The 25,154-nt window shown below is 32.6% G+C and overlaps 2 protein-coding genes and 2 pseudogenes across 2 annotated transcripts; 2 read left to right on the forward strand and 2 right to left on the reverse strand.

Moving 5' to 3' along the window:
- Window positions 1–4,486: 4,486 nt before the first annotated feature.
- LOC123908080 lies at window positions 4,487–5,710 on the reverse strand (annotated as a pseudogene).
- LOC123904726 lies at window positions 5,596–8,775 on the forward strand (annotated as a pseudogene).
- A 7,187-nt stretch (window positions 8,776–15,962) lies between these two features.
- On the reverse strand, window positions 15,963–18,518 carry LOC123904727 (FT-interacting protein 3-like). Its single transcript, XM_045954354.1, has 2 exons — window positions 18,404–18,518; window positions 15,963–18,289 (listed from the first exon to the last, which is right to left on the reverse strand). Exons 1-2 carry the CDS (start codon window positions 18,516–18,518, stop codon window positions 15,963–15,965), a joined length of 2,442 nt encoding a protein of 813 aa, XP_045810310.1.
- Window positions 18,519–19,849: 1,331 nt separating this feature from the next.
- On the forward strand, window positions 19,850–23,931 carry LOC123908081 (pentatricopeptide repeat-containing protein At1g71490). Its single transcript, XM_045958587.1, has 4 exons — window positions 19,850–22,361; window positions 23,066–23,126; window positions 23,549–23,782; window positions 23,879–23,931. The coding sequence occupies exon 1, from the start codon at window positions 20,002–20,004 to the stop codon at window positions 22,207–22,209; it is 2,208 nt and encodes a 735-aa protein (XP_045814543.1). The 5' UTR covers window positions 19,850–20,001; the 3' UTR covers window positions 22,210–22,361; window positions 23,066–23,126; window positions 23,549–23,782; window positions 23,879–23,931.
- Window positions 23,932–25,154: the final 1,223 nt, after the last annotated feature.

Consider the following 25,154-nt stretch of genomic DNA (forward strand, 5'->3'; position numbering starts at 1 on the left):
GATTCAATTGAAACATTAAATATGGAAAGTTTTAATTATTAATCCACTAATTTTTGAAATATATTTAATTAAACCAATCCCAATTAATTATTAATATGATTAATTACTATTAAAGTTTGGAAACAAGACTCTACAAAAAAAAAATTGGAAACAAGATCATTTTATCCTATAATTTATCAATCGGATAATCATTATTATTTTTTTTGACAAACACAGACTTAACTAATCAGATAATTATTATAAAATTAATATTAAATCATATTTACAATTTCGATGTTCTTCCTATTTCGATCTTTATTCTAATTTCTGACAATTTACGGAGAATGAATATTTCACACGATTATTTTACAACATACGGGGAATGAATATTTAATTTACACAAACTTTTGATAGAATTTTACATGATTATATAATTTTATCCTATGTAAATAATAGTTGAGATGATAGTTCAGGAACATAAATTTAACTTCATAAAATCAAGGAAATTAATTTGTCTTTTTCCCCAATTGTTTTTTAAATATTTTTATGGAAATTTTTTATTAGTTGAATTATCGATGTAACTATATATAAATTTAACACAATAATTATTTTAAATGATTAAATAATAAAAAAAAGTTAGAGTTGCGACTGGCAAAAAAAAATAACATGGGAGTGAAAGATCACTCTCCACCCTGCTTCCCTTTTAAAATCACTAAAAAAGTATTATTTTTTATATTTAAATAAATTACATTAAATAAAAAAATAATTTTATAAATAATTAAAAAATCACAAAATAAGAAAATTTTAATAATTTATATTTTTCATTGACATTAACCCGTGCAATCGCACGGGTAAGTTAAACTAGTTTTATTTTAATTGCATGCTTTGTGTTTCTTCTGTGACAGCTGGTGTATGTGGAGTAGAAAATAATTTTTATTTACAGAAAAATAGAAAAGAATTCGAATATTTTAGTTCAATTTAATTGAAAATGCAGCACCGTCCAATTCTTTGTGAATTGCCAATGCCCAACTGTATCAACTGTGGGCCGCTGCCACGTCCTTTAACACGTGCTGTGGTTCTGTATCAACAGGATTGCCGATATTATGGTCACAATTTTAACTCAACCGATAAAAATATAAAAAATGTTAGGTTTGAACGTTTTAATTGATTTTTGAATTTTATATTTCTTCCCTTTATATATGTTAGTCCCCTCTCGATCATAATTACGGGATCAAACTGTGATCCTCCCTATCAAGTCTAATGTCAATCATCACTACTTCAACTAATGATCGGTGAATAACTTGTTATTTTGTCTATTTTTAAAAAATAAAAAAAAATCTACATAAAAAAATATTCTTGGTAATGTAAATTTATCATGAAAAATTATCGAAAAATATGATTTCCTTTTTAAACAAAAGAGAGCCCGAAACAAAAATTAAAATTAAAGGGATAGCAATTTCCATAAAATCAGCTAATAACGAACTAACTTGATCAGGATAATGCCTATAATATATCAATTTGGTTTATTGATGGCATCCCAAATTTGCCGGAGCATTTACACACCGATTTGCTTCACGTTAAGTATAACACACCGAAACTTTTCAATCCATAAGTATGATACGCGGGGACTTTCCAATCACGAGCAATTTTAATCTAATTGTTTATTAATGCAATTATAATTAAATTTTTAAATAGAATATAATCTAAATGTCTGATCACTAAATCAATAATTGTTTTTAGAGACGAAACGATAAAATTATTATAAACTCGCACACATAAGTGGAGGAGTTGGAGCTCGAACTCCAGTCATAGCGTTCGACTTAACAATTTCGACAATTTTTTGTCGGTTGAGCTAGGATTTCTGAATATCATTAAATCAATCTTAATAAATACAATTTAACTAATTCTAGTTTAAATAAATAAAAAATATAGTATAATAAAAATAAAAACCTATTATTCTCTAAGCTTCACACCATCACATATCTTCCAAAATCATGAAAACAACAACAAACCACTTGTTCTGTCAAATGAATTCAAAACCTTCTTTCACATCCAACAGCATCATCATCCTCATATTGCCTCACAAAATATTGATCAAAATTCTATGAAGTTGGATACGTTTTTTAACTCAATTTGTTTTGATCGAGCATACATGATTAGCCGGTGTCCGTTGCACGATACTTAGGACAAGTGTTTCATTGAAAGGCTCTTGTGCAACAAACATCAAATACTCATTCCAAAATGGTTTTGCACTCTTATTCTTCGAAAAACAAGTTCTCGTACGCAGGGTCCCTAAATCAACTTGGACAAAAATTTCTGAACTCTCAGGAGGAAATCTCAGTAATAAATCTTGAGTTTGAATCACATTGACTCTTATATACCAAAGGGTAGGTGACATATATACCTTCGAACGAGTATAGGCAACTGCATCGCCACTTATCCTAGTTGTATCTAGAGGTGGGAATAGGCTAGGCCGAGCTAGGCTTTGCCAAGCCTGAGCCTGGCCTGTCAAAAAATCGAAGGTCTGAGTCTGGCATGTGGCCTATTATAGGCTTAAATTCTAGGCCTGAGCCTGACCTTTTGAAAGTCTGATGTGGCCTGTTAGCCTGTTTAAAAGCCTATTTCATATGAACATATTTAAATAAATAATTATATTTATTTTGAAATATACTTATGAACTAATAAAATAATGTTCCATTTGATATTTTAGAGAATTTGACTATATATGTCATCATATTTCAATTCTAGTTTATAATAATACATTTATATATGTTAAAAACTAATGTAGATTAATAAACTTAAATTACTTAAAAAGTTAATAGATTTATAATTTAATCAAAGTATAAATTTTAATATATAAATAATAATCGTAATAAAAATATTATTCATGTTAACTTAAATAGGCCGGCCTAGTAGGCCTCAAAGACTTTTTTAATGGCCTGCGGCCTGGCCTTTTTAGCTAAATAGGCTTATAAAAAAGCATTGGTCTGCTCTATTTAAAGAAATAGGCTGACCTGGCCTGAGCAAAAAACCTAGTTTTTGAAAAAGAAGTGTGGCGGCTGACAATACTTTTTCTCCACTGCATTTCATTGCCGAACCAGCTGTGTTCTTTGGTCATCATCGTGCATATTTTGACTGTAGGCAACGCACTAACAGTGAGGTTAGTTATTCATATAGATTATCTTATATCTATGTTTCACTCTCTAAATATACATATAGTGGGGCTGTAATTCAATCAAAGATTTTGAACTAAGTTAATTGCTTATGAATATATATAGTACCTGACTGTCAGTATGTCAAATAAGAAAACTACATCTTGCAATTAAGCTTTCGAGTTTAGCTGGTAGGTATGAGAGATTTTTCAACTATTGCTTTTCATAATATTAAGAAACAGATAGAAAAGAAAAGAAATCAATAAATCATGTATTGAATGTCTTCTTGCACTCACCTATGTGAACCTATTTGAACTAGGTTGTCCATTTTGGATAATTTGATATTAAGATTGTCATTGTTCTTTTAACAATGTTCTTTTAACAATGATCGATACTGATGGCGTCTTCTTACTAATATGTATATCCGAGGCTACAAATAAATTAATTTGGTGATCATGGATGAATGATTTAGCATTATTTGTATCTTTATACCATAATCCTTTTGATTTAAGATCGGTATTAGTACCATATTAGAGTGAGTGGCCTCAGTGCCATTATATTGATTGATATTGATATTGTAGTGTCAATAGGGTAGTATCATATATTGATTGATATTGATATTGTAGTGTCAATAGGGTAGTATCATATATTGATATTGTGGCATCAATACGAGTGGTATCGTAGTATAAATTCGAGAGGTGTATTCTTTGACCGATTTCTAGCATGCAGTAGCAAATCAATATATAGTTGTAACTGAGCAATTTTATCCTTGGGATTTCGTGGTTGATAGTCTGCTTGCACAATTTTGGACAGATCTAGTCCGCGACTCAACCCATTAATCTCTTTGGTGGTTGAAAAATTATTTTTAACTGATTTTTTAAAAATCCGAAAACAACTAGAACAATCTCTATATGCATTTTCAGTCGAAAGACTATTATAAATAGGTACAGATTGAGTAGTAATTTTTTCTTATTGAGTAGTAATCTTTTTTTCTTATTGAGTAGTAATCTCTTTAAAAAAAATTAAACATTTTACAAGAGAGATTTCTATAATGAATTAAACATAACTCCATGAGAAAAAAAAAATCCAAATTTCAAATAATACACATGGGTTGATTTAAAAATAGAGACAAAAAATATTCGAAAAATCGAAACTAGTTGAAATTTTCTATAGAAATTAAAAATTAAATTTGAGATATTTATAACCACTAAAAAAATAAAAATATAGTTACCTGTCAACCCAATATAAGATTTGGTTCCGATAACAAAGCATGGTATGAGCAAGAAACACACGATTACTTTGTTTTACTATAAAAAAATAAAAAACACGATTACTTTGTTTGCATATTTTTTTTTATAAAGCAAATAAATATTAAATATATGGAAGGGACAAAATATACCAAAACATACAATCCAAAAATAATACAAGATTTGTAATCAAAACCACTTATTCTACGATATAAAACTGCCCCTTAATCTGATACAAAGTTTATCATCACCGTTTGCTTATATGCTGTTAACACCACACCACACCACACCACACCACTATATATTATATGTATGAAAATCATAAACAAACAACATAGCTAAATCAATAATACATGCAGCAATTGAGTATATAATAAGTAGAAGAAGAGTTACTCGTATTTGAAAATGTGGGTCTCCGATTTCAAGTCTAATTTTGGTGTCCACCACTGGTCCAAACCATGGCCATTCTGTTGAGTAGTCATATTCACTGTCAAAATAGCTGAAGGGATGAGATGCAGAGGTTCTGCATCCTTTCCAAAAGCATTTTTCATTAGAGAACCAAATGAGTTTTGTGTTGCTACCCTTTCAATTCTACCAGCACCAATCTCCTCCATTTGTATTCTATGTTTGAAGTATCCAACATACTCCGAACATATGCGGTCAGATGGATTCACAAATAAGTTTGGAATCCAAACTGACAAAGCACAGAATGAATCATAGGATGAACTTCCCGAATTCATAAAACTGCTGAGTACAGCTTTTACGACGCTAGCACCGATTCGAACCTTTTGTTTTGTTTTCTCACTCTTAAACATCATATAAAGAGTAGCAGATGGAAATGGTGGGTTGAATAGAAAAGATTCAATGAATATGCCACTTTTAGCCATTGTTTTGCCGGCATGCAAAGCTATGCTTGATCCTAGCGAGTGACCAGCCAACCATATGTTGGAACCATTACCACCAACACTATCCTGTACCATCTTTCTTACAGCTTCGGTAGCTTTCTTCGAGCGTGAATCTTGATGAAGACCATTTTTCAGAATTTTTAGATCCAACTTCATATCACGACGAAATGACTTTCGTTTAATTGTAGTCCCTCGAAAGGCAATTACATAACGCGGGCTTCTGTGTAAGGTGTTGTTGCCTATTGATGTTGGAGGCTTGAACTCATAAATAGCGCCAAAAATGGATTTATCAACGTCATCAACTATTGTATGAAGCAGCTGAAAATCGAAGAATGTCCACCAAGGAGATGCTAGAGAATCGGGACCTTTTCGGTTTGTTTGACGGTCTCTTTCTAGAACGTAAGCACCACTTACTAAACTTGCAGCAACTGACTTTCGATGATATGCATCATCCCTGCATAGAATTTAAATTGAAATCTTATTTTGTGTTACAGAAATCCTAATTAATAACCAAAAAACATAACTGAGTTACTAGAATGTCCGGATTTTTGCCAAGAAAAACTTCTCGGTTCTCTTTTGATTTGTTTCTGATAGAGATATGAGCCTTGATAATAAAGTTGGGCCTAAGAAGTAGATGGTTTATAAGAGAAAACGTTGGAATAAGGACAAAGAAAAGGGTAATTAAGTAAAAGCTTGTGCAAGTTCAGGTGTGTGAGGTGGCATGTGCTTGTGGAATACATGTCAATAGCGCTATATAAGGAATAAGAAGAATAGAAGAGAATTAGACTTGTTTTCTGTTATGAGTCAGTGGGTCATCATTGTGATGATTTAGGGAGCACGTCCGTGCTTTGAGGGCTGTCAATTTCACGATTGATAGTTTGTTATTTCCTTTTACAGCTTATCCACCATATTGTACCCAGATTTCATTCGTATTACAATCAATATAACTTCTCTTCCATCATTATTATTTCACTGTTTCATTATTTGTCTACATTTTACATTCATAAGTCTATCAATTGGTCCGACCTACCGGATCAAAAAACCATCGCCGTTATCAATTAATGCCACGGAAACCTAAAATGGGTGATCGAGTAGCAGCGCTTGAAATTTCAGTAGAAGAGATGAAGGGAACATTGGAAACGTTGGTGAAGCAGATGGCTCTGCTCGTCCAACAGAGATCCAGTTCAGTGAACATACCTGACCCGACGGAAGAACCTATCATTCAGAGAAGCGATGAAGGGGTGAGAGAAGAATCCGTTGAGGCTTCGAACATGAATGAATCTCGTCTCGCCGGAAAGAAAGTGAAACTTCCCTTGTTTGAAGGAGACGATCCCGTCGCGTGGATTACTCGTGCTGAGATTTACTTCGACGTACAACAAACAGCTGATGACATGAGAGTGAAGCTCTCTCGTTTGAGTATGGAAGGTCCTACCATCCATTGGTTCAACTTACTAATGGAAACGGAGGACAATTTGTCTTGGGAAAAGTTGAAGAAAGCGCTTATTGCGCGCTATGGTGGAAGGAGGCTGGAAAACCCTTTTGAAGAATTATCTACGCTTCGTCAAACTGGAAGTGTAGAAGAGTTTGTCGAGGCCTTTGAATTGCTGTCCTCGCAGGTAGGGAGAACCCTAAACCCGTCGAATCGTATGCAATTGATGCGTATGGCCAAAGACGTCAATTCGTCGTAGAGTGAGAACCCTAAACCCGTCGAATCGTATGCAATTGATGCGTATGGCCAAAGACGTGGAAGAAGAACTCAAAGATGAAGACGATGACGGAGATAGAATATGGGGAAAAAAATCGTTGGGCCGTAGTGAAGGAGTTGGGCTTGGATCCAAATCTCACAACAGATTTAACCCGACCCAAAAAGAGGTGACCCGGTCCAGTTATTCAGGTTGGAATAATTCGTCAAAGAAAACAGGTTCACAATCGAATTCCAACTCAAATTCAAACGCGAACACATCTATGAGTTCAACTGGACGGAAAAATGATGGTGACCGTCGCGGTGGTGTTGGCGATCGGTGGAGAGGGGTGCGCAGCGAGGAGATGGACGAACGAAGAATCAAGGGTTTGTGTTTTAAATGTGGAGGAAAATGGCATCCTACACTTCATAAATGCCCTGAGAGATCTATGCGTGTGCTGATTCTAGGGGAAGGAGAAACGTTGAATGATGATGGTGAAATTGTAGCGTTGGAGGTAGAAGAAGAAGTGGAGGAAGAGGAGTCTGAGGCAGAGTGTAAGTTTATTGGAGTTTTGGGAAATATGGGGGAGTACAGAACTATGAAGATTGGAGGAAAGCTTGAAAACATTGATGTGGTTGTGTTAATTGACAGTGGTGCTAGTCACAATTTCATTTCACCAAACTTAGCAACTGCACTAGGTTTGAAGGTCAAACAGGTCACTGAAAAAAAGATTAAATTAGGTGATGGTCACAAAGTAGTCAGCAAGGGGATATGTGAAAATTTGTCCTTATTGATGGGAGGTCTGGAAGTCAGGGTAGATGCATTGGTTCTGGAACTGGGTGGTTTGGATGTGGTGTTAGGAGTGTCCTGGTTATGTACTTTGGGGAAGGTGTTGATGGATTGGAAGTCATTAACAATGCAATTTTGGCATCAAGGGAAATCAGTTATCCTACAAGGTCAAGGAAGGAATCAAGAGAAACAATGTTACTTGAATTCTTTTCTTGCAAATAGGCGTGATGCAGAAGAATGGTGGTTGAAATCTACACAGCAAGAGCAAAATGTGGAGGTGGGAGTGAACACAGGGCTACAACCACTGTTAAACAAGTTTGCAGCAATTTTCCAGGACAACATTCAATTGCCTCCTATGAGATCTCAAGCACATCAAATTAAGTTGTTCCCTGACCATGGTGCTGTCAATGTAAGGCCTTACAGGTACCCCCATCATCAAAAGGAGGAGATTGAAAGACAAATCAAGGAGTTATTAGAAGCTGGAGTAATTAGACAAAGCATGAGTGCTTTTTCTAGTCCTGTGATATTGGTAAAAAAGAAAGATAATAGCTGGCGGATGTGTGTGGATTATAGGGCGCTAAACAAAGCTACAGTCCCAGATAAGTACCCTATTCCTATTGTGGATGAATTACTTGACGAGTTATTTGGAGCTACAGTTTTTTCAAAAATTGACCTTAAGTCTGGGTATCACCAGATTAGGGTACTTGAAGAGGATATTCACAAGACAGCTTTTAGAACACACAATGGACACTATGAATATTTAGTAATGCCTTTTGGGTTGATGAATGCACCTGCAACGTTTCAAGCTACTATGAATGATCTGTTCAGGCCTTTCTTAAGGAAGTTTGTTCTGGTATTTTTTGATGACATATTGGTTTACAGTAAAACTATGTCTGATCATTACACCCATCTAGACCAAGTTTTGAGTATGTTGCTACAAAATTGTTTTGTGGCCAATCAGAAGAAATGTAAGTTTGGCTGTGAGTTTGTGGATTATCTTGGCCATATCATTTCTGGCTGAGTACAGGTTTTTGTAAAGACATACACTAAAAATGAAATCAGAAAATTTAGAGGAATTAAAAAAATTAGAGACTAAAAACCAAATTTATTACATTTAAATGGACCAAAACTATATATATCGCATTATTATATTGAAAAATAAAATTTACTTATTTTCATAAAATTAAATGCAAATTGCATTTTATTTTCCTTCTTTCCACTTTTATTAATAAACAATAAGCAATAAAATTCATTTGTACATCTTTCCATGAAATCTATTTGAAGAAAAATATAAAAACACATACTTCAAAACACATGTTTAATTTATTTTGTCTATACTTCTACTTAACATTTTTAGCATAATCTAGAATATAAAATTAACTCTTGATTTTGTTGAAATTAACAAGTGTCATTCAACATAGTTAAAGATGGTGTTATTTCTTACCAGTTCAAGCCAACTAAATGTGACGGACCTGAGTGATAAAAATTGTCCTTTTTTGATGCCATTTCACCTTACTTCCCACCAAGACTTCAGCCTTCCTTCTTAATGCTTTGTAGAGGCACAAGAAGTGCCTAAAAATAAGAGTTAAAACATTATATTTGTTAATGTTATATTGTTGGATAAAAGAAAGTTTAATATGTACATTTAGCAGTATAATCGTCTTGAATTGTTTTCATTTTAGCATACAAATAAACTTTTATTTTATTATGAAAAGAAAAAAAAAGTTGTACAAATATAACATACTCCATCCATTTTAAATTATAAGTTGATTTGGAGAAAAAATTTGTTTGAAATTATAAGTTATTTTATAATATCAATAAATAATAAATGTTATTTTTCTTAATATACTATTTATTACATTATTTTCCTGCAATCAATGTTTTAAAAACTGGATAAAAAATCGAACTGGTATGGCATCTAGGCCATGGTTAAATCGGTTTGACCAATTAAATTGCTACCGAACATGTTGTACATATTGTATATTACAACCCACTGTTTTTTTACAATGCATTTAAATGGGCCCCCAATATCTACTCCTTACTAAGCCCAAACGTTAAGTTTAAATGCGCTCAATTATTTTCGGGATAATTTCTCTTTAAGCCCGTGACTCTTTTTTACCTTGAAAAAAAATTGGTTAGTAGAAATTGAAATTTTTTCTAATTCAGAAAACAAAAACCGAATTTTTTTTAAGACAAAATAAATTCGATAAACAAAAAGCGAAGTTTTTATTAAAGAGAAGTGTGTTATATAAACACAATATGACAAATATACAACATAGGTGGAAATGTAATGTGTGGTTCCATAAAAAGTGAATATGTGTTGTATATTTATCAAATTATTGTGTTTGTATAACATTTCTCATAAATAAATTTATCCCACCTACCACATGTCATTTTTTTAATAATAAATTAAATAAAGAATTAAATTGGTCTACTCCTATTATTGTCATAGGAAAATAAATGTTATCGAAACTAACAAAATTACATGAAATACATTTTTATAAGGGCGTTGTTAACATGTGCATATAGGGCTCATGTCAAAGTATCTTAATATAGAAATTTAACATTTAATGATACAAAAATTTAATGCTTAAAATTTAATGCTTCAACATTTAATACTTTCTATTTTTGTTTCCATAACGTGTGCCCTTATTCTCCTTTTTATAAGTGAGTTTACCAAACAAATACATGAAATAATTCCAAGCCGTCAAAACAATTAATAATAATAATAATTCCAAATCAAAGAATATTAACTACTTCCTCAGAAATATGACTTACAGTATTAAGTTTCAAATCAGAGAATCTAGCAGAGAAAGATCTAACAGAGCTGCATCATAGGTATAAAATCGAATATTAACAATAGTAAGATAGCATAAAATTCAACATAAAAGAAAATGAGGGAAAATTAGATCCTTACGTGGTTAACGCTTGATGAAACTAGAAATTCTCCGTGAAATGTACCACCAGATCTGTTACTTTTGTTAGTATAGAAAGTTAGAGATAGTTGAGGAGATGAAGAAAACAAGTTGTTTTCGTCCAAAAGAGGGAGATAACGAACAGATCTCGACAATGACTGTAGAAGACTGGCTGGCGGCAGTTCAGGGCAGAACGGCGGCGGTTCAGGGCAGAACGGCGGCGGTTCAGGCTTTTAGGTTTTTACCTGACGTATTTTCTAGGGTTAATGATTGGAACCTCTATTTGGGCTTGGCCCATCTTTTGATGGTTTGTTTTGTTAGGGTTTATTGTATGTCTATTATTTATAGTACAGTTTAGAGGCTTTAAATCATCTTTTATCAAAATAAACTACTCTTTAAATCAGTTTAGGGAGTAGTATGTAAGCATGGGATTTTTATTTTTAATAATATTTATCTATTTTGTTTTAAATATTTCAGTAATTTGATTTAAATTAATTTGGTTTAAAATTCTATTATTAAATTCACATAGTTTTTGTTCTGTCAATGTTTGTAATATTTATCATATTAATTAATGTAAGAATACAATTTTTTTTAATAAATATGTGTAAACCAATTAGGTTATTATTTCGTTCTGTATAAATTTTTTCAATAAACAACATGTAAAGTTGCATTTAAATTATTTTGTGATGTCTATCATACTTCATCAATTTTAAGCAATATATTTACTTAATAATGAGATTACGATTAATATAGCAGTATCCTACGTAAATTAATAAAAAAATCTCTCATATTAATAAATGTATAGAGATATACGTTCTTATAAAAATAAAGATTTTAGTATAAATTAGATAGACAATCATATTAGAGTTCTTAATCATATAATATTGAGTTATGATACGACATGTAAGATAAATATCATAACTTTAAAGAAAAAAATACCACAACTATGATAATAAAATAAACAATCAAATTTAGCTTTAAATCCAATTATGATATTTTAATCAACATAATAATATATCACAACTTTGGAGCATGCTTAAGGAATAAATAATTACAACCTAAAACCTCAATTCAATTTTTTTTTCCACCACCAATTGAATTTTGGTTCGGAGGGTCAGTTCTAACATCAATTCAATTCAATTTTTGCGGTATGTGTAAATTTAATTTGGCTAAAGTATGATACAATGAAATTACAATTCTAAATCATATAATATTAAGTTCTGATACGATAAAATTAAACATCGAAATATTACATAAAATTAAAATAAAACTTACTTGTTAAAGCAACCATCATCACATAAATGGAAATACAAGTATAACCATATGAATCGGTTGTGACCAAAAAAAATTCTATTCACAGTATCGATCATGAAGATAATCAAAAGCATGTAGCAGCCACTTTGCTAATAAAAAATACTGTAATAGTTAACTAAATATTATAAGAAAGATTCAATGATTAAGTAATATAGAACCGACGTGCATCAGTATTAAATAAAGCGTAGAATTCCTGAAGCATATTAAATAATATGATAAAAAAGTACTGCATACCTTTAATATTTCCTCAATAGAAACGTGATTCAATTATCACATGTTCTTTTAGCGCATAAAGATAAAGCAAACTCCATATTTTTACGTCGAAAAAATATCTCGAGTGTAAACACTCGAAAAATAACAGAGTTGTCACTGAATTTTATTTATCCTAAATTAAAGAAAAGAAAATATCGAGAAAATCTTGAGGGGAGAGAAAAAGGATTCGGGAGTTGGTTATGCGAGGGGAATGTATTAGCACCCCTTACATCCGTTGTACTCAACGGAAACCTTTTAGAGAGAGATTGTTTGTTTGCTTTAATGTGTTTTTAATGTTTGCTTGATTACTTGTTTTTGCTTCATCGATGGAAAAAGTTTGTTTTATTATTGTTATTAATATGATTACGAATATGGGGGAAAAAGTTGTTTTTTATTATTGTGTCCGACAAGATGTTGAATCTCGCTCCTACGTATTCTCAGATGCAATGGGAAAATCAGGGTTTCATAGTTCAGGGTAAAAAATGTTTGTGGGTTGGTTGCTTTTAGACGCGTGACGTCTAAGTCGCATTCTCGTATTTAAACGTTGCTTGTATGCTCGCATAATGATGGCTTAAGCATTGTTTGTATTACGGATAATGGACGAAAACGTCATCCGTTTTGTGAAAAGGTTTGAGTGTGTTGAGTGGATTTTAGGAGTTTTTGTGAAATTTTCGAGAATGAGGATGATCCAAAGTACGAGTCATACGTCAAGACCTCGAAATCACCCGGAGATAGAAAGTCATATGTCAGTTCCCCCTTTTCATTGTATATTATTAAGTTGTTTTAATTTGATTTAAAGAAATCAAAAGAAAAGATTAAGAGGATGATGTTTTTTAGTGTTTGGGAATGAGAGTGATCCAAAGTACGAGTCATACGTCAGGACCTCGGAATCACTCGGAGAGAGAAAGTTATACGTCAGTTCCCCCTTTTTCATTCCAAGTTATTGATTTTGAAATAATTTAGGCAAGACAAAGCAGAAACAAGCCAAGCAAACAGAATATAGACAATATATACATATACGCGCCAACTGAAGCTTATGTCAAACTTGTCGATTTTGCTTAATCATAATTATTTGAATAAAAAGAAGTTAAGTTGCGGGGTTTTTAAAGTAGAGAAGTGCTTTTGAGAAATGATCTTAAGATGAAAGCATTAAATCAAATAAGCAATCCAAACATTAAACATGAGTTTATTAAAATAAGCTTGAGAGGTAGTAATTAATTAATTACTTAATCAATCATCACTTATTCAAGTGTTTAACCATTTAAGTACGTAGTAATTTAAGCGTTTTTAATCAAATCAACTTAGATGGTTACTCACTTAATCAAGTATTTAATTAATTAACCAATTAATCAATAACTCAAATAATTATTTCCAATGGATAATCACTTATTTAAATAAGCACTTATGTGAATAAGCTCTTATTTGAATAAGAAAATAAAAAACGCCACTGAGGGTGTAAACTAGGTCTGGGGGTGAATCAATAGTAATCTGCAACACCAAAGCCCAGCCCAGACTCAAATTCGTCCAAACAAACAAAATACACAGAGAGGATTTAGTGTGGCATGAGAACAGAGGCGCACAATAGACGTCACGAATCTAAGCCTTTTGATTGAATCAGGCGGCTAGGATTTAAACATCATGTAACAGCCCTTGGATTATTTAAATGAAATCTGACGGACATGACTTAAACTTGGGAGGGAGCCAATGACGAGTCGGGCAAAATCAAGAGCTTCGGTCGGCAACAACATCAACATCAAAACTTCATCAAAAAATAAAATATTATATACCTTTTTGCTCGAAATCTTGCGTAGATTATGAATATAAACTTATATTTTTCAAAAGATGTTTGTATCTTAAAAAAAGTTTGAAACTTTAAAACCCAAAAAATTTTAAAATCTAGATTTGAACAGATTAAGTAAAATCAAGGATTTGAAAAGCTTCGGTAAGTATTTATAAGCAAAAAACGTTTAGAAACATACTAGTTTCGAGCTTTGCTTTGGTGGGTTAACACCTACTCTTTTCTTTAGCTATTTTGAGCTTTGGATATGCGTTTCTGGGTGCTTTTATTTGATTCTTTTGATGGTTTTAAGCTTTAGGAAGTGTTTGGAGTGATTTGGTTGAAGAAAATTAAATGTTGGAGGTGGTTTTAATGGATTTCGAATTTTTGAAAAAGTGATAAAAAGGATGAGTTTTTTTGGCTATTTTTCTCCTCTCCATCGTCCCCCTTCTCTGGTTCTGATTTGGTTGCATTTATAGGCAGAGATTAGGGTTTGATGTCAACAAAAAAGGGAAGAGGAGACCACTACTTTGGTTGTTTAGAAATGTTTGATATTATTTGAGAAAAAAGTTAGAAAAATTGGTTTGTAGTGGAGGCGAGGGACCTGGATTGAGTGCAGTCAACACCCTTGACTGCATGTGCAGTCAGTAAATTTAAAATCGTTGGATCCAGATCGGACGACTTATATTAAATGATCAGAATTGTTATATTTAAACTGCATTTAAATCTGAACCGTTTGATTTCAATCAGACAACTGTAATGCACTGACTGCATCACGGTGATTGAACTGTATCCATGTCCGGAGGGGAGTGAAAGAAATGCTTGCTGCAAGTTGTTGTTATGCGTACAGACTTTGTTTTTTTTTTCTCCTTTCCTTTAGTTCTCTTTTTTGATTTTTTAATAGTAATAATATCAACAATAGAAAATAGCATGAAAAATAATTTCAAAAGAGGGTAGGACAAAATTAGGGTAAGACAATAACATATTACTCCCTCATGTCCTTAATATAAGAGAAATTTTACTTTTTAAATTCATTGAGAATTTAATGTATTTAGTCCATATTATTTAATAGATACATTAGATTTGTAATTAATCTAAAAAATAAAGTGTCTCTTATATAAGAATCAGAGAGAGTGTCAAATTAAATGTATTGCAGGATATCGTAAAGTATAGAAAAATAGAGAGAAAGGAATAAAGAGGGATTTAGATTCCCTGCAGTCAAAAAGTGGCAGCAGGTGAATAACAGCCATCAGATATGATCAAGGGTACAAAAAAGTACAAAACAAGCTGACTGCATGAATGCATCATTTACCGACCGCATGCAATCCACATCCAATAAAGAGAGAACAAAAGAGTATATTGTATTAGTTCACAAGTGTATCATTACATTGCAATAGGATCTATAAACACAAATAAGTAAATGAAAATGAATGACAATATTACAATACACTCACTAGTGGGAGTTACAAGTATATGAAAGGTTAATGGATGGACATCCACTAATTGATATATTCATAACAAAATATGTGAATTTTGTAAAAAATCCAAAATCAATATAGAGAATACTACTTCATTCAATTTAATGTCAAACTGGATATAGTTATGAATTTTAGAAACATGAATTTATTTGTTTTGGATACTGATTAAAGTGCATATTCAGTTATAGCATTAAGTATTTCCAGCTCTCGAAGTCCAACGTCTCTATAAAGTATGACGTCAATTATCATCGAACCAAGGACAAACAATTTTAATCTAATTGTAATCTAATCATTAAATCAATGATAAATAAAATTTAACTAATTCTAGTTTTAATAAATAAAAAATAGTAATCAAAATAAAAACCATATATGATAAATAAAGTCAATAAAAACAAGAATGTTTAGAAATATAAGCTATACTAAACAATGCTAGAAAGATCATCCCATTCTAGATTCTAGATATGTAATGTCATCACAGTATAAAAGCTTCATTGGAGGGCATTCTGTCGAACAAGTTCCCGACAGAAAATATCGAAACGTTTCGAAATCTTGGAGCCCTTAGATAATAGAGAATCCAAATGGTCATGCTAAATTTAAAAGGAGCAAAAAATGTCACAAGGAAACCAAAAACACAGTATACCAAAAACAATAGTGTAGCTCTTGGATCCCTCCAACTACTCAAAGATTGCAGCTTATCTATAAAGTTAGCCAAATGATTAGCCTGTATTTGTACATTCCTACCGATCCGTCTCAACTGATCATACTGTCTTCTCAAATGTTCTCCTCCGAATTGAGTTGGAACCAAATCAAATTCTTCTTGTAAATCATCTTGAGTAGCAGTATCAACACAAGACAATGTTGCATCAATGTGACAAGGATATCCAGGCCTTTTCCGATAATTATTCAAACCGATTACGAAAAAATAGAAACACGCCAAAGGTAACATTGGTTCTGGATACAAAACAAAAATCAAGCATTGAACAATAAAAAGAAATGATTCAAATGAATTCTTCCAAAGTTTTATGTCTTCTAACCATTTCCAAAATGCTATAAAATCACTAGTAAGACTCATGATCCTGCAATAATTTGCTATTCCTTTTCTCATACTCCATACATCTGAACTCATATCAAGTATATTAGACACAACCTCTCTCCCAAGTGGTGGTTCCGCTCTGCTTAAACTCGTTTCTATGATACGAGCGGCTTGATTTCTTAAGTTATCGAATTGTTTAGGAGACAACGGTAATAATAAGTGCATCGAAGGAATCAAAGGCGTGGTGGAATAAAATCGAAACATATTGAATGACCAAGGAAACTCTCCAGTAGAAAATCTCACTGCTAAATGGATTTCTCCCATTTTGTTAACTCCAAAAGGGTGCAAACCTATAAGAGGATAAGAATGTGTATAGAGTTTGTTTCGTTCGAGTGTTGATAGACGAATCCTTATCTTCGCCATTATGGTATCTCTTGTACCTCTAGCTCTACTTCCACTATCTAATTGATTGTTGTCAACTACAGCTATCGTAATGACCGTGAATGGCTCGTACACTTCCCAAACATATTGTTCATTCCAATTTGGTGAAAGACTATCAACAATTGTTCTTGTTCGCACCCATTTCGGTCCATATTTTGCCACACAATATGCATCGGTTCTCCCTCCCATTTTCATTGCCAACAAATCAGTTGCCTTTAGGATTCCAACCTCTAAAATTCCAACACTAGAATTCCAAAGTTGTTTTGATGAAGGCCTATAGTCACTACTATATTCGATAGGTTCGTCCGATACATGATAACCACCATCCAAAGAGATCCTAGCATTAAGCTTACTTGCAAACTTCGCATAAGGTGCAGTCCCAATCATACCAGGCTGATCAAGGTCGTACCAAAAACTTTCTGCAGGCATATCATTTGTTCTCTTTTGCACGTCTTTCAAATTAGTCGTATATGTTCCTAAGCATACATGATTAGCCGGTGTCCGTTGCACGATACTTAGGACAAGTTTTTCATTGAAAGGCTCTTGTGCAACAAACATCAAATCCTCATTCCAAAACGGTTTTGCACTCTTATTCTTCGAAAAACAAGTTCTCGTACGCAGGGTCCCTAAATCAGCTTGGACAAAAATTTCTGAACTCTCAGGAGGAAATCTCAGTAACAAATCTTGAGCTTGAATCACATTGACTCTTAGATACCAAAGGGTAGGTGACATATATACCTTGGAACGAGTATAGGCAATTGCGTCGCTACTTATCCTAGTTGTATCCGAACACCATGCTTGAGGAAAATACTCATCTGCTTGAGTACCAAACCATAAAGATAACATGAGAGCTCCTCTATCAAGGTTTGCACCAGTTTGATCTTCTAGCCTATACCATTGAGGTGCCGATGAAGATTCTGTCGGTCTCCTTGTCGGAATTTCACCAACAATGAATTGAACACGACCGATGAACATGTTTATAGGCATTGTCTTGTCCTTCACCAAAACAACTAAGTTATCGGCATGTATTTTGTCTTTTTCGAAAGCAAATACTTGGTTCCATGATAACTTGCTCTCTGAGTAAATGGTTGTTGCCTTCATGTTTCCAAGTTTGACTTCTATATAAAGGTTAGGGATATTAGGAAAGTCTATGACCTTTACAATCCTTACAAATAAGAAATTCATTTCTTCAACAAGATTGTATTTCCTCGTAAGCTTGTCCTCTTCGAGTTCATCTTTTCTGTTGTTGAAACTAGTCTCCTTTGGTGCACCATCGTTACTACTTTGATTTGCCATTTTCTCAACCTGCATTGTACAAATAACATCTTTCACAAATTAGCTTAATCATAGAATGCCCTTAAAACTCAACCAAGTAATAACAATTAATAATTTCAATAACCAATTTATAAGGGAAAAAAAAATCACTTTTTGTTTTGTACATTTATAAGTGATGTTTGGTATCATAAATTTGTCAAAATCACGGTGAATAATCAAAACAAAGTGACTCTTATTGGTTATTTGTGAATCTGTCAAACTCACCCTAAATTTAACCATTGATAAAATGTACAAGTATGATTTATCGGGCGGGTTCTATATGTCATCAAGTGGTGCACGGTGCAACACTTGTCAATATAAGAATTTTATAAAATTTGTTGTTGGATTAAAAGTTTATATCATATGAATCATTTATACAATTTTAAAAAAAATTTAATATAGTATTCAATAAAAATTCATAAATCGTTAATCTTACTGGGTCTCAATAACACATCAAATAATTTTTAAAAAATTTGTATGGATGATCTGTGTGATATAAATTTTGAGTCCAAAAGTGATTTTTTATAATTATAATAAGTAATTATTATAATTATAATAAATAAAGTTATCTTGTATAAAGTGAATTTTCTAAAATTCGTATTCGTTATAGAGTTATTGACAAGTGGTGTATCATCCCGACTTGATCAACTATTTCATGTTACAAAAGCCATAAATTTACATGCAAAAGCTAACCACATAAAAAAAGAAAGCAACAAGCAAGAAATTTTGAGGGTAAAAGGCGTACCTACCAACTTCCTCAATATTTTCTGTCCTCGTTTCTCCTTTTTGTATCCTTCATCAATTTTCTAAACTCTGGTTATATATATTGATAAAGTAGGTTTAATATTGGGCATAGACCCTCTTTTGTACAAAAAAAAAAAAAGTAGGTTTAATATTTTAGGAAATATCAGCTCATGAGGTAAATAAAAAAAATTGTCTTAATGTGACAAATCTAATTTATTACATGAAAAAATATTTTAATTATAAATAGTCAAATAAAATTCATATTGAATCGGCCTAAAAGATTTCAATTCTTTTTATTTTTATTTTTTGGTGATATTATGTTCTTTATTAAATAAAAAATCAAATTATATTTTAAACCAAAAGCAAATGTCCAACATTTTTAAAAATAATAATATCTGCTTTGAAATTGAGATTTTTTTTATAAGCAAATTGAAATTGAGATTAATTACACATAAATAAAATGCAAACGAACAATAAATTGTGTGGTTAATATTTTTTAAATGTAAAAATTAATTCTTTTAAAAAATCAAAAGTGTCCAATATTATTCTATATGATTTTTTTTCAGGTCTCTTGCTAAAAACTCAAAAGCATCCAATATATAATTATTGGAATTTAACAATATATATATAGAATGATTAAATTATACCGGTGAGTAATGTTATATTGTTTAATAACATTTTAATGAATATAAATTTTATAAAATCTACAATTAAATTGAAAGTTTATATATACTATCGTTTGAGATATTATTATTAATAATTTTGAAATTATTTAGTATATTTTTATACTTTGTGGACAAAATTGAAAAAAAAAATAAAAAAATTGAAAGATTATTTTCCAAGAAAAGATTAATCAAATTTCTAAAGTACTTAAACTCGAGAGCGATAAGCAACACCGTCGCCGCACCAATCTGAACACCGCCGCACCGCCACTACCACCGCCGGTACTCCACCAAAATGGCCTGCCGGTACTTCAGAGATGCGTACTTATTTTGTACCTAAAAACCAATTATCTTCTCAGCTTCAGAAGTGTATTCCAAATTCATTGAAACAAAAACAAAAACCCACAAAACCCTTTCACAAACCACTCATTTCTTCTGATTCATCACCATCTTCTTCCATGGTTGGTGTTCTCATTGCATCCCTCAAAGATTTTGTGACTCACAACCATTTATCAAATGCATTCAAAACCTTCATTCACATTCAACACCATGCTTCAAATTCAACTTCAATTGGTTCTTTTGATCTTATTTTTCAACCCATTAGAGATCTTTTATCAGCTTGCACAAATCTTAAGTCTTTGAAACAAGGTAAACAACTTCATTCTCAAATTATCTCACTGGGTATTGATAAAAATTCAATCTTGATTTCCAAGCTTGTTAATTTTTATGGAAGTGTTAGTTTATTAGGTGATGCTCAAATTGTTACTGAGAGTTCAAATAGTTTGGATCCTTTGCATTGGAATATGGTTATTTCTTTGTATGTTAGAAATTGTTTGTTTGATGAGGCCATTTCGGTTTATAGGAAAATGTTGATTAAGGGTGTTAAACCCGATGATTATACTTATCCGTCTGTGATTAAGGCTTGTGGAGAGTTATTAGATTATGATACTGGTGTGGAGGTTCATAAGTGTATTCAAGATGGTTCCATTAAGTGGAGTTTGTTTATGCATAATGCGTTGATCTTTATGTATGGTAGGTTTGGGAAGTTAGAGGTTGCTCGCCATTTGTTTGATAATATGCCGGTTAGAGATGATGTTTCTTGGAATACTATAATTAGTTGTTATGCCAATAGGGGTTTGTGGGACGAAGCACTTTGGTTATTTGGACGGATGCAAAAGGAGGGTATTGAAATGAATGTTATTATATGGAACACCATTGCTGGAGTGTGCTTGCATAAGGAGGATTTCAAGGGGGCTCTTGAGCTTCTTTCTCAAATGAGAGCGTCGATTCATTTGGACTCTGTTGCAATGGTTGTTGGATTAAATGCATGTTCACACATCAGAGCTGTTAAATTGGGAAAGGAGATTCATGGTCATGCTATAAGAACTTGTTTTGATGTGTTTGACAACGTAAAAAATGCATTAATTACAATGTATTCCAGGTGTGGAGACCTATATCATGCGTATATGTTGTTTCGAAAAATGGATGAGAAAGGTTTGATCACATGGAATTCTATGCTTTCTGGATTTGCTCATATGGATCGAGCCGAGGAAGTCTCCTTCCTTTTTAGAGAAATGCTATATGAGGGTGTTGAGCCTAATTTTGTGACCATTGCAAGTGTCCTTCCCCTTTGCGCTCGAAAAGCAAATCTACAACATGGTAAAGAGTTTCATTGCTACATGGTGAAGCGTGAAGAAAAGTTTAGTGGCCATTTATTATTGTGGAACTCACTGGTGGAGATGTATTCAAGATCTGGCAAAGTTTTAGAAGCCAGGAAAGTCTTTGATTCGTTAAGTAGGAGAGATAAAGTCACGTATACATCCATGATTATGGGATATGGTAGGAGGGGGGATGGAGAAAAGGCTCTAAAACTATTTGAAGAGATGTGCAGGTTCAATATTATACCGGATCATATGGCAATGGTTGCAGTTCTAATAGCTTGTAGTCAGTCCGGCCTTGTAGCGGAAGGGCAATTCCTATTTAGAAAGATGATAGAAGTCTTTAGAATAAATCCCAGGATTGAGCACTATTCTTGCATGGTTGATCTCTTTGGAAGGGCTGGTCTTCTTGACAAAGCTAAGGAGATTATTACAGGGATGTCATGCAAGCCGACTTCAACAATGTGGGCAACTCTAATAGGAGCTTGTCGAATCCATGGAAATACAGTGATGGGGGAATGGGCTGCAGGGAAATTGCTGGAAATGAAGCCTGCTCATTCAGGTTATTATGTGTTGATTGCAAATATGTATGCAGCTGCTGGTTGTTGGAGCAAACTAGCAGAAGTGAGGACTTGTATGAGGGATTTGAGTGTGAGAAAGGATCCTGGTTATGCTTGGGTTGATGTTGGCAGGGAGTCTTCTCTCTTTTTAGTTGGGGACACTTCCAACCATCGTTCGAGTGAGATTTACCACTTGATGGATGGGTTGAATGAACTCATGAAAGATGCTGGGTATGTACCTAGCGAAGGGCTTTTGTCATCCGAGGAAGATTTTGAGGAGATGAATGTTGTAGGGAACGTAAGCTGAATACAAGTTAAACATATTTTTAGATTGCTTTTCTTGTATATAAAACATGATGCGGATTTTTAATACAAGTTACAATCCCACATGCACGACCTACTAAGCACAAATTACTTGATCAGTTGTCAGGTCAAGTAGCACAATTGAAAAGTACATAGGTAATGATTATTATTTTTTCACTTAATTGCATTTGTTTTAATTTAACAGTTATGCAGTCACAATCAATTATGTTAATGCAGTAAGCTATGAAAGTAAGGATTAGTAAATACCTTCATCTTCTATTCCATTTCCACTCTATAAGCAATGGTGTTTATTATCACTAATCTTCAAATTGTGATGTGAAAAAACTTTTTTTTCTTTGCTTATTTATTTCATCTCCCTTATCATATATGTCAAAGCATCCTTTTTTATACATTTGTTCATGCATCTTTTTGTGGTGTGGTTACAAAAGAGTGGACTTGTTCTTCCTGCCCTGTTACATATTTTGAGTCAAATTGGCTTCTAAAATTTATCTTCCTACTATAATATGATGATTAATTGTAATTGCATATGGAATTTAATGAAATAGAGCCATCTGTATGTTCCTATTAAATGAAGCTAGGAATGAAGTTAACGTAAAGATATTCCATGTTTTGTTAAAAAATTGAGTTCGTTGAGTTATCATTTCTGTTCATAGATTACAAGTATGTGGTTGTTCTATTATGTGTATAACTTTAGTCTATAACTTCTTAAAGCACATAATTTTCTATCTGCTGTCTATCTATTGCTATTTTATTAATACTTTTCTGATTGGCATTACTTTTATTCATAATTTTGTCTATTGCCATTGATTTGATTGAAGTTTTGGCTTGATTGGAAGTAGGTCATGGACAATTTGGTGTGCAAGTTGAGCAACCCGAGGTTAAGTTTCCTTCACATGAAAAGTGAGTTTGTTTAATTTTGGACTGCATTCACATACTTTTCTTTCTTGCGGGTTATTACAATTAGACTATGTAGCAACCGTTTGACTAAAAAGTACAGTTTGTTAAAACTAAACTGTTTTGAAAATAAGTGAGAGCAACCGTTTGTGTGGTTCAATTTTTGTAGTTCGGATTCTGTTGGTGAATTGTGTTTGAAACACCAGTTCAGTTCGTGAACTTTCAGAAACAGTTTGTTTTTTTTAGTGTAGTATGGTTTGGTTTTACAGTTGGATTCTGTTTTTCAGTTTTTTGAAGTCCTAACTCCGAACTGCTAAGATAATTCCTTGAATTCCCAGAACCAAAGCATTTTCAGTGTTATGATGTCTTTTCCGCTCAGAAAATTTGTGATTATAAATTAAGCAAAACACTTTGTTAAATTTCTGTAGGTTCCATGGCATTTGTCCTCAACATTGGAAATAAGAAGGTTGTTAATGGTACAAGAAATGGATTTCATGGCTTAGAGGATGAGGATCAAAGATTACATTGGAGAGAAGAACGTTGTTAACGGTTCTTCTGTTCTTCATGGAGATCTTTGCTGAATCTGTTTCTCCATTTTTATTGACTTTGAGTTCAAATAATTCTGAACCATCATTTACTATTAGTATTTTTTTGTATAGCAGGTATTCTTTGGGGTTTCAATTTTCAAATAAGCATTATATTTATTCGATTTGTATAGCTGAAATGATTTTACTGTTATTTGGTGTATTGTGTTGTAGGTGGATACCATTTGGTTGGATATAGATATTCTCAGTTGGGAGCAACTTCTCAATGAAGATGGAATAATTCAAGAATGCAAGCCCTTAATAGCCACCTTATAAATTTATAATTATCATTTTTGTTCAACCATTGGATATTAGAAATTAGAAATTTCAAATCATCTCAAAGACGGTTGTAACAATGGCTATTAATGCCAACATCTTTACTGGTTGCTTTAATGGCATATGAACCGAGCATCTAGTTCACTGGTTTTCGGCTATCATCCTTGTAAAAACGAAGCTCAATATATGAAGTCATTCAAGTTACGTTCGATCAAACAACCCTATTCTAAAATCTGAATGAAAGAGATCTTTGAGTCGCATGAAATCCAAATAAATGTAGATGTTTTCTCTCCCGACCCCGCCTTTCTTTTATACCCTAAAAATCTCATTTTATCCCTTGCGGTTTGAAAAAAATTGGCCGACTTATTTCGGTTTACACAAATCGAAATTTTTAAACATGGAAAAAATTCGGAATTTTTAAACATGGAAAAAATTCGGTTTCTATAAACCGAAATAACATAAATGTTAAGAAAATAAGACAGATTTATGTGAAAATTCGTGTAGAGCTACCTGTGGTAAATTTAGCATATCTCTCTGAATATAAGTCGTATGCTAATGATTTTTAATCTAGTGTAAAGAAGACAAAATTTACTACAGGATTGACACCGGAATTATTAAATTTCATTAAGTATAGTATGAGAAAATCTACCTACAAGTTTGAGAAAAGTTTCTGTTTTTTTCTGTGATCTTGACACCCTTAGATTTTCAACGAGTGGTCGTTTACTCAAATCGGACATCGTTTAGTATTCCAAATAAATTGTGGAAGTTGAGGGTCTGATACTAAATTTATGCAGGAAATTTGAAAAAAAAAAATTGGAACACAAAATTTCGGTTTTTATTAACCGAATTTTTTTAGCATGACAAAAAAATTCAGTTCGTACAAACCAAAGTACCCCCAAGGGCAAAAATGGAAATTCAGAAGATAGAAAAAAAAGAAGGTGGTCAGGAGAGAAAACATCGTAAATGTACAAGGAAACACGCATTTAAACCCAACAAATACAAAATCCAGTCAAATTTGTTTGATTACCATCTTTACTGTTGTTTTTTTCTTCCTCTTTCATAGGGTGGTTCCACAGCTGACACTGAACAACAGAGTGCCAATGGTCGAAAACATCACCGGAAGAAAAAAAAGGTGCAAAAGAAGAGGGGGAAAAAGGAGAGAAAATGATTTTAC

Source organism: Trifolium pratense, linkage group LG2 (genome assembly GCF_020283565.1).
Source record: "Trifolium pratense cultivar HEN17-A07 linkage group LG2, ARS_RC_1.1, whole genome shotgun sequence".
NCBI lineage: Eukaryota > Viridiplantae > Streptophyta > Magnoliopsida > Fabales > Fabaceae > Trifolium > Trifolium pratense.